The sequence below is a fragment of the Callithrix jacchus genome, chromosome 12 (genome assembly GCF_049354715.1).
Source record: "Callithrix jacchus isolate 240 chromosome 12, calJac240_pri, whole genome shotgun sequence".
In the NCBI taxonomy this organism is placed as follows: Eukaryota; Metazoa; Chordata; class Mammalia; order Primates; family Cebidae; genus Callithrix; species Callithrix jacchus.
Genome location: NC_133513.1, coordinates 28,322,739 through 28,334,876, shown reverse-complemented (window position 1 = coordinate 28,334,876; position 12,138 = coordinate 28,322,739). Strand labels below are relative to the sequence as shown.

The window sequence follows — 12,138 nt, the reverse complement described above, 5'->3', positions numbered from 1 at the left end:
CTGTCAACCTCTGAATCGCAGAGATGACACAGAGCTCATTTCTCCTGGCTTTGATTAAAATTTGAATACTTTCTTTACTTTGAGTAAAAAAAAAAAAAAATTAAAAAAATAAAAATAATTAGAAAATGAAATATGACACAGAGGACAAAAAAAATGAAGTAGAAAAATGGGACGTGTCAACCCAGTGGTACCAGAAGCTTCAAGGATATCCATCTTTATTCTCCCTGCTCTACTCAGAGTTAGGGGAAGAAACCTATCTGGGGGTCTCCCCACAGCTCCCCAGCTCCAGGCCTACCGGGTCATCGGCCCCCAGGCCAGCCTGGGTGAAGGGGCGCTCGTCTCCCTCGCCGTCGGCTGTGCTGGGCCTCCTCAGTGCCTCCTCGTCTTGCAGGCTGGCCAGGCTCCCCACGTCCATGTCAAACATCTCATCAGAATAGAATATGGCCTCAAGAATGTCATCGTCGGTCGTGAATAAGATGGTGTCTCCAAAGTGCTCCGGGGCTGATGGGTTACCAAGATGACAGAAGGGTCAGCTCACTCTGCATCCCAGTGATTTGTCAATCAAGAGCCCAGACCCATCCACTTCTGTGCTATACACCTGCACACCCCTAACTGGTATTGATTCGTGTGAGCTGTATTAGTCTTCACGAATTTGCAAATGGAAGGCACAGACCATAAGCATCACACGGACCTAAGGAAGCGATCTCATTTCATGAGAATCACTGTGACCGGTGATCTGTCATCAGGCCAGTGGCATTTCTTTGGTGTGGGTGGGGCACTATGCCAGATGCTGGTGGTACCCTGACCAGACCCCAGTGGGTCCTTTTCTTGGAGTGCCTTGCCTGGAAGGGTGTGGGAGTTACACCCGCAACCTGGGAAGACTTGGCTGCAATGAGCGGCTGGTAGGTGGGGTTCTAACGCCCTGCTCCTTCACCTTCAGGCAGGAAAGACCTGAAATTTATGTTCCAGAGCTCCCTCGAGATCTGGCTGAGGCTCAGCTTCCTGGAAACTATGTCCTTGCTTTACTACGCCAGGTTTCTCCTAGAAGCATGCCCTCCATAAGTCACCTGCCAAAGAATGTCCCATCTCAGACTCAGGCTCTAGGGGCCGGGCCAAGACAGGTGCTTTCTGGAGGAGCTGAATGAGGTCAGGCCTAGCACACCCATGCTGTGGGAGGGGATGAGCAGACCGGGTCTGTGGCCAGGCACAGGGGCTCATGCCTGTAATCCTAGCACTTTGGGAGGCTCAAGGTGGGTGGATCACTCGAGCCCAGGAGTTTGAGACCAGCCTGGGCAACATGGCAAAACCTCGTCTCTACAAAAAAATACAAAAATTAGCCAGGAGTGTTTGTGCACCTATAGTCCCAGCTACTCAGGAGGCTGAGATGGAAGGATCACTTGAGCCCAGGTGGTTGAAGCTGCAGTGAGCTGAGATCATGCCATTGTGCAGAGTGAGAGAAAGAAGAAAAAGAAAGAAAGGAAAATAAAAGAAAGAGAAAGGAAGAAAGAAAGGAAGGAGGGAGGAAGGATGGATGGATGGAGAAAGGAAGGGGGAATGAAGGAAGGAAAAGAAAGAAAGAGAAGGAAAAAAGAAAGAAGGAAGGAAGAAAGGAAAGAGAAAGAAAAAGAAAGAGAAAGAAACAAAGAAAGAAAGAGAAGGAAAGAAAGAACGAATGAATGAACGGATCTGTTGTTGGCTTGCCAGTTGGTCTGTTTTTTCCCATAGGCCCTCAGCAAGTGGCAGATAGCAGCTCTGAGAGCATTCTTATAGACGTGCCGTACCTCCCACCAGGGTTCCCGAGGCCTTGGCGATTTCTCCTTCAAAGATGCACTGGCCGTCTAACAGCATGGTGATGTCCTTCACGCCTCGGAAGGAATGTATCCGAGATTTATTGTAGTTCCAGATTCTGATCAAGGCAACGTGGCAAGGGTGCATGAAGTCAATGGTGATAGAGTGGGACCTGCCTGGCGTGAAGGGGGCCAGCCAGACATGCATGTCATCCTGGGTCCTGTTCACCCCGTCGATAAGGTTGGTCGCCACACGGGGGTCTTTCCCATAGGCTGGTAAAATGTTGATGTCGGGGGGGTCTGCTTTAATGTTTGAAATCTGCACCGGCTTGCCCTTGGAACTGAATATTTCTATTCCGTTGAGGCCGACATAGTGTCTGTCCCCCCAGGTAGATGTGATGTCAATGACCAAGCACTGTCCATAAGGCAAGACGGGGATTTTGAAGTCGCCCTCAGCATCTGTCTCTCCAGAGCAGCCGTCCTGCCCTCTCGACGGCCCTGGTGGCTCCCCCTTCCTGGAGGGCAGCAGGCTGCTGTGCCGGTTGCCCTTCTGCTGCAGGAACTCATCCAGGATGTCACCGGGGAGTTCCGTGTTGGAGATGCGTCCCCGGTGGGAGCGGTCGAAGGCACTGAGGGAGGTCCACGACTCGTGCAGTGTGTGCTCCTGCTCACTGTGCCACCTTGACCATGACGGTGTCCTGGCAGACCAGGTGTCTTCTGGAAGAAAGGACACAAGAGAGGGAGGTCTGTGAGTGTGGCATTTGTGGAAGTGAGGACCATTAGAGATTGTCGCCTATGGTGGTTCTCAGCGAGGCAGGGCCACCTCCAGAGGGACCCTCCAGAAACCAGTGCTGTTGCTCCTCGCTGTCTCCTTAGCCAAGGGGCCTCCTATAGATAGGGCCAGGCACGTTACCATCCTGCACTGCCTGGGGACCCCAGCTCAGAGCTTGGTCTCCTGTCCCATACAGCTTCTGATTGTCCTGAGGGGCAATCAGGTCGGTAAAAAAATTGTCTGTGATCACCCAACTCCAGAATCTGGTTGTTTTTGCAAAAACACAAAGTATTTTTTCACAGACAGAATTTTCTAAGAATGCAATCATCGTGTGAATCAAGGGAAGATGACTTGGCTGTGTCAGAAGCGAAACTCACATGACCAGGGGCTATGCTGCTGCCCAGGGCGTCTGAGTCAGCAACAGGAGGGTCTGTGCTGGGGTCCTGTCACAGTCACGTGATTCTAACGGTGTTTATAAAGACAATTTAATGGCAGGTGGAAGGCTCGTAGAAGAATGTTAAATGGAAAAAGACAGATACGCATTTTAAATGCGGCGTATCCTGGTACTGGTGACACGCACCCACATTTAGTGTTGCTCCTGGTTTCCAGGTGGGGAGCAGGAAGGACTTGTATTTTCTTCTTTGCAGCTTGATTGCTTCAAGTTCCCCACATGCATTACTTTTATTTTCTTTATTTTTTATTTTATTAGAGACAGGGTCTTGCTCTGCCGCCCAGGTGGAGTGCAGTGGTGTGATCAAGGCTCACTGCAGCCTTGACCTCCTGGCCTCAAGCGAATTCTCCTGCTTTAGCCTCTGAGTACATGGGATTATAGGTATGACCACTATGCCCAGCCTTTAGTACTTTTATGATCAAGAAAAAATGCTATTGATTGATTGAGACAGGGTCTCACTCTGTCATCCAGGCTGGAGTGCAGTGACGTGATCATGGCTCACACAGCCTTAACCTCCCAGGCTCAGGTGTTCCTCCCACCTCAGCCTCCCAAGCTGCTGGGGCCACAGGTGTGCACCAACATGCTCGGCTAATTTTTATTTAATTTTTGGAGGTTTTATTTTTTGGGGTTTTAGTTCTTATTTATTTATTTTTTGAGACAGGGTTTTGCCATGTTGCCCAGGCTGGCCTTGAATTCTGGGCTCAAGTGATTCATCTGCCTCAGCCTCCCAAAGTGCTGGGATTACAGGCGTGAGCCACTGAGCCCAGCCAAAAATGCTATTCAAAAAAAAAATCAGTAAGCCAGGTATATTATAAGGTAAGGAATTTACTCATAAACGTGGCTACAGCCTGTGTCCCAAGTGCGTAGAGAACACTGGCCCAGACTCATCTGAGGTCCCATGCTCCTCCTTATGGAACTTGAGAGCCACCACTCAGTGGCCTGTTCTCAAAGCCATGCCTCGGCTCACCTCCATCTAAGGGTGTCATCCTGCAAAAACAGTGGCTGCTGACACTGACATTCTGTTTTCCCTTCTTTCATATCGCACTGTGCCCTGCACTCCATTTCCTGCCTGTCTCCTAGGGGGCTTGGCTCCATCGATTATCTCCTATCTCCAGAATCTTCAATCACTCCTTCCCCACCGACACCTTCCCCTTTGCCTACAGACATGCATAAATCTCTCCTATCTGAAAGAGGAGAAAGGAAGAAACAGGAAGGCGACCTGCTTCTGTGGCTCCCTCCGACCACGGTCCTATTTTCTGCCTGTTTCGCTCAGGCATTCTGCCATCCCTCCCACCCTTGCCAGCCTCTCTCAAGCCCCTGCCACCCGGTGCCTCTTTCCAGTGGGATTGTTTTGCTCACCCAAACTCCAATTCCACTTTCACTCTGATCTGGGGGATCCTTTGGGGACCCCACCACCACCTTCAGGCCATCTCATTGTCTCAATGCTGACAGCATCCTTCCAAGCTGGCTCAAAGAGGGGCTGTCTTTCAACTTTGGTGGTGCTGAAGCTGAAAGGATGTGGAGGTGGAATTGCCAAAGGCCATTCTGCTGCCCTGTGGGGAGAACCTGCCTGAGAATGAAGCCAGCACGGAGAACACCAGCCGAGAGATGGAGGATCCCGATGCCAGCCTCTGAGCTTCTGGATCCAGCTGTGCCTGAAGTCAAACTCCTGGTGGCTTTCTGGCCTTTGCATCCATAAGACTTCTACAATTCCCTAACCTACCACTGAAACACCTTCTCCAAGTGAAAACCACCTCCTGGTCTTTGTCAGTCCTCAGTCTATGTGTGACATTCCCGGTGAACCTCTTCCATTTGGTATCTCCCACTCACTAGCTTAGGAACCGCTATACCTCCCTGGTTCTCTGCCTCTCCCGCTGACAACTCTCTCTCCATTACCCCAGTCCTACCCTCTCACACCCTTAGTCTGGGGGTGTTCCAAGGCCCAGGCCACTCCTCTCCTGAAACTACCATCCCTCCTTGCCCTCATTCAGCTCCTGTTTCCCAGGCAGACCCTGCTTAACTCTAAGGGTCAAGTTCTGCCTTCTCTCCCGCGGCACCATCCTTCAATTCCAACAACCTCTTAGGAGGTCCAGATGTGTTCACTTTGTCACTTCAGTCTCCAAGTGCCTAAAATAGGAGTTTGTCATCAACCCCTCCAGCTGGCATTGTCTCTCCTGCACTAAGAATCAAGACAACCTGACTCTCACCATGCCCACAGCTCTGAGTGTGGCCATAGCTTACTCCTGCCCCCTCCCCTCTACCCTCCCCACCATGATCTCTCTGCTGCAGCCCCACTGGCCCTCCTGCTGCCTGGCCAGACTGTCTCTTTTGGCCTCAGAGCCTTTGCCCTTGCTGCACCCCTGCTAGGAGTGCTCTTCCTCCATGGGCCCGCGTAGCTGGCTTTGCTTGTCCCCCGCCTCCTTGGAGAGGCCTTCTCCACCACCTTATCCTCCCTCCTGAATGTGTCCCAGTGTGCAACACAGCCCCTGGAGTGTGGAAATGCCAGTGAAGGGCTGGATGCTGGCACCACCATTACGCAGCCCTCAGGATCAGGCCTCGAGGTCGAGGGACCCCCGCTCCATCTGTCGGTTTCCCCTGCCCCTGTCCTCTGCCTTCCCCTCCTTCTCATCTGCCATTTAAAAAGATACCAGAGGTTTCTTCCATTCTCTCCCCTCAGGCACGAGGCTTAACATCTGGCAGAAGGAACTACCCATATGGATTCTCATGACTTCAGTTTATGTGATTTGATTTCCATTGACTAAAATGAATGGCCTGGGTTGGTTTCCAAGTGCACTGAGGAGACAGCATCGAATGTCACGTGTCAGGGACACTGCCTGAATGTGCCAGACAGGCAGGGACTTTGCTTTCATTCTGCGTCTGCTTTCTAACCTATTCTCCACAAGTTGTACACTCTGGGTTTAAAAGCAGAGGAGTAGATGGCCGGGAGTGGTGGCTCATGCCTGTAATCCCAACACTTTGGGAGGCCGAGGTGGGTGGGTCATCTAAGGTCAGGAGTTCAAGACCAGTCTGGCCAACATAGGGAAACTCCATCTCTACTAAAAATACAAGAATCAGCTGGGTGTGCTGGTGCACGCCTATAATCCCAGATACTTGGGAGGCTGAGGCAGGAGAATCGCTTGAACCCAGGAGGCGGAGGTTGCAGTGAGCAGAGATTGCGCCACTGCACTCCAGCCTGGGCGACATAGCAAGACTCCATCTCAAAAAAACAACAAAAAAAGCAGAGTAGTGGAGGCTTGCTCTTAGACCTCTTTGATGTGAGAGCTGGCTGGGGCCCACGGACCTCTCTGGAGACTCCATGGGAATTGGGGAGCAGCTGGGGTCAGTGCTCTGTCCTGTTATCACCATCATTTCCACAACCTGCACAGACATCAGAAAGCCACTCCTTCAATCTGCAGTCAACACAGTCGAGGAGGGGCCCCCAATGAGGAACGGTGCTATTGAAGTTTCTGACATATTCCTAGATTGAAATGAATAGGACTACAGAGCTCTGAACTCAAGTTTATCAAATTCAGCTGCACTGCCATGAGGTATGTGGTAACTGCTGCTAAAACAGGAAATGATGAAGTACTGAGCGGAATATCACAGAGCCATGTTTATTCCAGTGAACCCCCCTTTGGCCAACGCTGATTGGACAAGGAGTGGACACCTGACCCAAGCAGACCAATCTGCTTCTCCCCTGAGACTTTGGAATTGGTTGCAGGAACAAGAGCCGGGACATAGTTACTGGTCAAGGTATTCAGTAAGGATTCACCAAATAACAGCCCTGTTACTGCTCAAACTTGGCTGATGATATCTCCTTCACCTGTAAACAACTGACTGATGAAGTTACTTCCAAAACACAGATGGCATTCAATGAGATGCTCTGCTGGGCATAAGAATTCTCAAGCTCACTCTCTCCCTCTTTCTCTCTTTTTTTAAGAGATGGGATCCTGCTCTGTCTTGATTTTTATAAGTTCCCTAAATTCAATTACTTTAATTTTAACTAATTTATTTTATTTTATTTTTTGAGACAGAGTCTCATTCTGTTGCCGAGGCTGTAGTACAGTGGCATGATCTCAGCTCACTGCAAGCTCCACCTCTTGAGCTCAAGTGATTCTCGTGCCTCAGCCTCTTGAGTAGCTGGGATTACAGGTGTGCACCACTACGTCTGGCTAATTTTTGTATTTTTAGTAGAGACGATGTTTTGCCATGTTAGTCAGGCTGGTCTCGGATTCTTGACCTCAAGTTATCCACCCATTTCAGCCTCCCAAAGTGCTGGGATTATAGGTGTGAGCCACCGTGCCCAACCCAATTTTCATTTTTTTAGAGACAGTGTCTCACTCTGTGACCCAGGCTACACAGCTGCGGTACGATCATGGCTGACGGCAGCCTTGAACTCTAGACTTGAACTGCAGACTTCGTTTCACTTTCATTTCTTTTCAGGCATTTCAGTGCCTAGGTCCAAGTGGTCTGCCTGCCTCAGCCTCCTGAATACCTAGGACTACAGACACACACAACCACACTCAGCTATTTTTTTTTTTAACTTTTGTAGAGATGAGGGTCTTATTATATTGCCCAGACTGGTCTTGAACTCCTGCCCTCAAGAAATCTTCCCACCTTAACCTCCCACAGTGCTGGGTTTACAGGTGTGAGACAGTGCACCCAGTCCCCAGGCACTGTCTTATATAGGCAACACAATTCTGATCCCAGAACAGAACTCGGATAGTCATTCTATACAAGCATTCTTGGTGGGCTGGCCTGCACCTTTCCGGAAGGGCATGGCTATGGGATTTGGCTTGAGGTAACGGATGATTTAAAATTTCTAAGCAACTTTCCTTTTTAGCTCGACTGGCTTAACAAGCATGAAATCTCAAGGGCTTGGTTCTTAATGTGCCATTGAGCCAAGCCTGAAATGCTTGGAAAGAAATTAAAGTGAAACAAAATCTCCTGAACTTGGGTGAGTTAGAATAACACAGTTGTCTGGGAACTCCCGGAGGCTTTGCACGACTGTGTGCTGGGAAAGCTTGGAATGGCCTGGTTTTCTGGGGCAAATGGGTGATGATGGCTGTGACCACAGGCAGTGACTACTAGGTAGTGTTTGGAAACACATATGTAGAGCTGATCTGCCTGGGTTCGAGTCCTGCTTTAGCCTTGACTGTCTATGTGACCTACAGAATGTGACTTCAATCTCAGGTTCTCTTTATCTGTAAAATGAGTCTGCTGTGAGGTTATCTGGGTGATGTGCCTGGACCAGAGCCTAGCTTACCACAAGCATGTTATGTACCTGTTCACTGCAGTTCTTTTAATGACCCTCCCACACTGCGGAGGACCTGCCATGAGCCAGGTACCTGCCCTCGAAGAGCTCCTCAGCTCTTTCCTTCCACTTTATCCTCCTCCTGACACTGACTGAGCTTTGGTGTTAAGTTTCAGAAGGGGTGAGCAGAAACAATCTGTGAGGCTGGGGGACCAGGGGAGGCCGCTCTGCCTAGGAAGACATTTGGAGTCTGAGGAACTTGTTCCTATATCCTAAATGACATGTCAGGTGTATATTTTTATTAGGGAGAGCCCTAATAAGAAGATGCTGATTTGAATCATTTAAAAAAATGCATGCAGAAGACCCAAGATGGCCGATTAGGAGCAGCTTAGGATTGCAGCTCCCAGTGAAAACAAAGAGGGTGAGTGGATGCTGCATTTTCAGATGGATTTTTATTGCCCACAGACCAGGAGATTCCCAGGTGGAGGAGCCCCACAGGTCGCCAGCGTGGCTGTTTTGCTGGCACCCTGGTACGGCGGTTCTCCATACAAAATACACTGATTTGGGTGCCCTTTTAGCTGGCGATTGGAGCTCCAGGAAGGCAGAGTCGCCCATTCATCTGATTAAAGAAGGGACTGAAACAGGGAACCAGGCCAGGAGATTCCCGGGCAAAAATGCACCACAAATCTCAGTGCTGCTGTTTCAGCTGGTGCAGTGGGTCACCGCAAAGGAAATCACACAGATCCTGGTGCCTTTTCAACAGGCAACTGAAACACCTGGGAGAGAGCTGACCATTCAACTGAAAAAAAAAAGGCTCTGAGGCAGGGAGCCCGGTGATCAGGCTCGGCTGGTCCTCCACCCACACACACAAAAAACAGCAATTGGAAACGCTCTGGGTTGAGAGTTTCACAACAAGCACAGCTGAACCTGGGACAGTCCAGCTCTGTGGGGGAGGGGTGTCCGTCATTACCAAGGCACTCCACCACTACGGAGGTAGTCTGCCATTGCTGAGGCAGCCTGCTATTGCCGAGGCAACCCACCCTTACAGAGAGAGTTCACCATTACAGAGGTGGGCCACCATTGCTGAGGCAGTTCTAACTACACCCATATAAACAGGACTGTAGGGAAGTTCACACGGCAGCTGGGTGGAGCCCACAGCAGCTCAGCAAAGCCTCTGCAGGCAGACAGTGACCAGGCTGCCTTTTTGCTGGGCAGGGCAACCCTGAAAAAAAGGCAGCAGCACAATGAAAACTCATAAATAAAGCCCTAACTCCCCGGGACACAACACCTGGGAAAAAAAAGGGGTGTATGAGTTCTGCTGCAGCAGACTTAAACATACCTGCCCAGCAGCTCTGAATGAACAACAGAGCTCACAGCTCAGCACTTGAGCTCCTATAAAGGACAGATGGCTCCTCAAGCAGCTTCCTGACCCCCATACATCCAAAGAGTCACCTCATAAAGGAGAGATCAGACTGACATTTGGCAGGTATCCTTCTGGGACAAAGATAGAAGAAGAAGAAACTGGTAGCAACCCTTACTGTTCTGCAGCTGCTGCAGGTGATCCCCAGGCAAGCAGGGCCTGGAGTGGCCCTCAGCAGTCCTACAGCAGAGGGGCCAGACAGTTAGAAGGAAAACTAAGAAACAGAAATAACTTCATCATCAACAAACTGGACGTCCACTCAGAGACCCAATCTGAAAGTCAGCAACTACAAAGATGACAGGTGGATAAATCCACAAAGATAGGAAGAAACCAGTGCATAAAGGATCACAACAGCAGAAACCAGAACACCTCTCCTCCTACAAGGGATCACAACTCCTCACCAGCAAGGGAACAGGCTGGATGGAGAATGAGTGTGATGAAATGACAGAATCAGCCTTCAGAAGGTGGGTAATAAGAAACTTCTGTGAACTAAAAGAACATATTCTAACCTAATGCAAAGACACTAAGAACCTTGAAAAAAGATTTGACAAAATGCTAACAAGAACGGACAACTTAGAGAGGAATATTAGTGAATTGATGGAGCTGAAAAACACAACACAAGAACTTCACGAAGCATGCACAAGTTTAAACAGCCGAATTGACTAAGCAGAAGAAAGGATATCAGAGGTTGAAGATCAACGCAATGAAATAAAACGAGAAGGCAAGATTAGAAAAAAAAGGGTAAAAAGGAATGAACAAAGTCTCCAAGAAATATGGGACTATGTGAAAAGACCTAATCTACATTTGATAGGTGTACTTGAATGTGACGAAGAGAATGAATCCAAGCTGGAAAATACTCTTCAGGATATCATCCAGGAAAACTTCCCCAACCTAGCAAGGCAGGCCAATATTCAAGTCCAGGAAATACAGAGAACACCACAAAGATATTCCGCAAAAAGAGCAACCCCAAGGCACATAATCGTCAGATTCACCAGGGTTGAAATGAAGGAGAAAATGCTAAGGGCATCCAGAGAGAAATGTCAGGTTACCCACAAAGGAAAGCCCATCAGACTCACAGCAGATTTCTCAGCAGAAACCCCACAAGCCAGAAGAGAGTGGGGGCTGATATTCAACATCCTCAAAGAAAAGAACTTTCAACCCAGAATTTCATATCCAGTCAAACTAAGCTTCATAAGTGAAGGAAAAATAAAATTCTTTACGAACAAGCAAGTACTCAGAGATTTCACCACCATCAGGCCTGCTTTACAAGAGCTCTTGAAAGAAGCATTACACATAGAAAGGAACAACCAGTACCAGCCACTCCAAAAACATACCAAATGGTAAAGAGCATCAACACAATGAAGAATCTGCATCAACTAATGGGCAAAACAGCCAGCTAGCATCAAAATGGCAGTATCAAATTCACATATAACAATATTAACCCTAAATGTAAATGGACTAAATGCCCCAATCAAAGACACAGACTGGCAAATTGGATAAAAAGCCAAAACCCATTGGTGCGCTGTATCCAGGAAACCCATCTCACATGCAAGGATACACAAAGGCTCAAAATAAAGGGATGGAGGAAGATTTACCAAGCAAATGGAGAGCAAAAAAAAAAGCAGGAGTTGCAATTCTCATCTCTGATAAAATAGACTTTAAAGCAACAAAGATCAAAAGAGACAAAGAAAGGACATTACATAATGGTAAAAGGATCAATGCAACAAGAAGAGCTAATGATCCTAAACATATACACTCCCAATACAGGAGCACCCAGATATATAAGGCAAGTTCTTAATGACTTACAAAGAGACCTAGACTCCCACACAATAATAGTGGGAGACTTTAACACCCCATTGTTAATATTAGACAGATCAACCAGACAGAATATTAACAACGATATCCAGGACTTGAACTCAGACCTGGAACAAGCAAACCTGATAGACATTTACAGAACTCTCCACCCCAAATCCACAGAATATACATTCTTCTCAGCACGACATCCCACACCTACTCTAAAACTGACCACATAATTGGAAGTAAATCACTCCTCAGCAAATGCAAAAGAACGGAAATCATAACAAATAGTCTCTCAGACCACAGTGCAATCAAGTTAGAACTCAGAATTCAGAAACTAACTCAGAACCACACAGCTTCATGGAAACTGAACAACACACAGCTTCATGGAAACTGAACAACTGGCTCTTGAATGTTGACTGGATAAACAATGAAATGAAGGCAGAAATAAAGATCTTCGAAACCAACGAGAATGAAGACACAACATACCAGAATCTCTGGGACACATTTAAAGCAGTCTCTAGAGAAAAATATACAGCAATAAGTGCCCACATGAGAAGCAAGGAGAGATCCAAAATTGACACCCTATCATCAAAATTGAAAGAGCAAGAGGAGCAAGATCAAAAAAAACTCAAAACCTAGCAGAAGACAAGAAAT

General features: G+C 48.2%; 1 protein-coding gene across 35 annotated transcripts in view; it reads right to left on the bottom strand.

Annotated features, from left to right (window-relative positions):
• KATNIP (katanin interacting protein) overlaps positions 1–12,138 on the bottom strand; it is a 227,848-nt gene that overhangs the window by 28,312 nt on the left and 187,398 nt on the right. For 31 of the 35 annotated variants that reach the window (XR_013524760.1, XR_013524756.1, XR_013524757.1 and 28 more), the window contains 2 exons: positions 1,782–2,504; positions 296–501 (listed from right to left, as the gene is read on the bottom strand). Coding sequence is in view for 32 of the 35 variants with exons in the window: in XM_078344986.1 (XP_078201112.1) it covers positions 296–501; positions 1,782–2,504 (929 nt within the window). In the remaining 3 variants the exon portion in view is untranslated. The remainder of the gene's footprint in view (positions 1–295; positions 502–1,781; positions 2,505–12,138) is intronic. The other 4 variants (XM_078345001.1, XM_078345000.1, XM_078344998.1 and 1 more) reach the window with 1 other exon arrangement.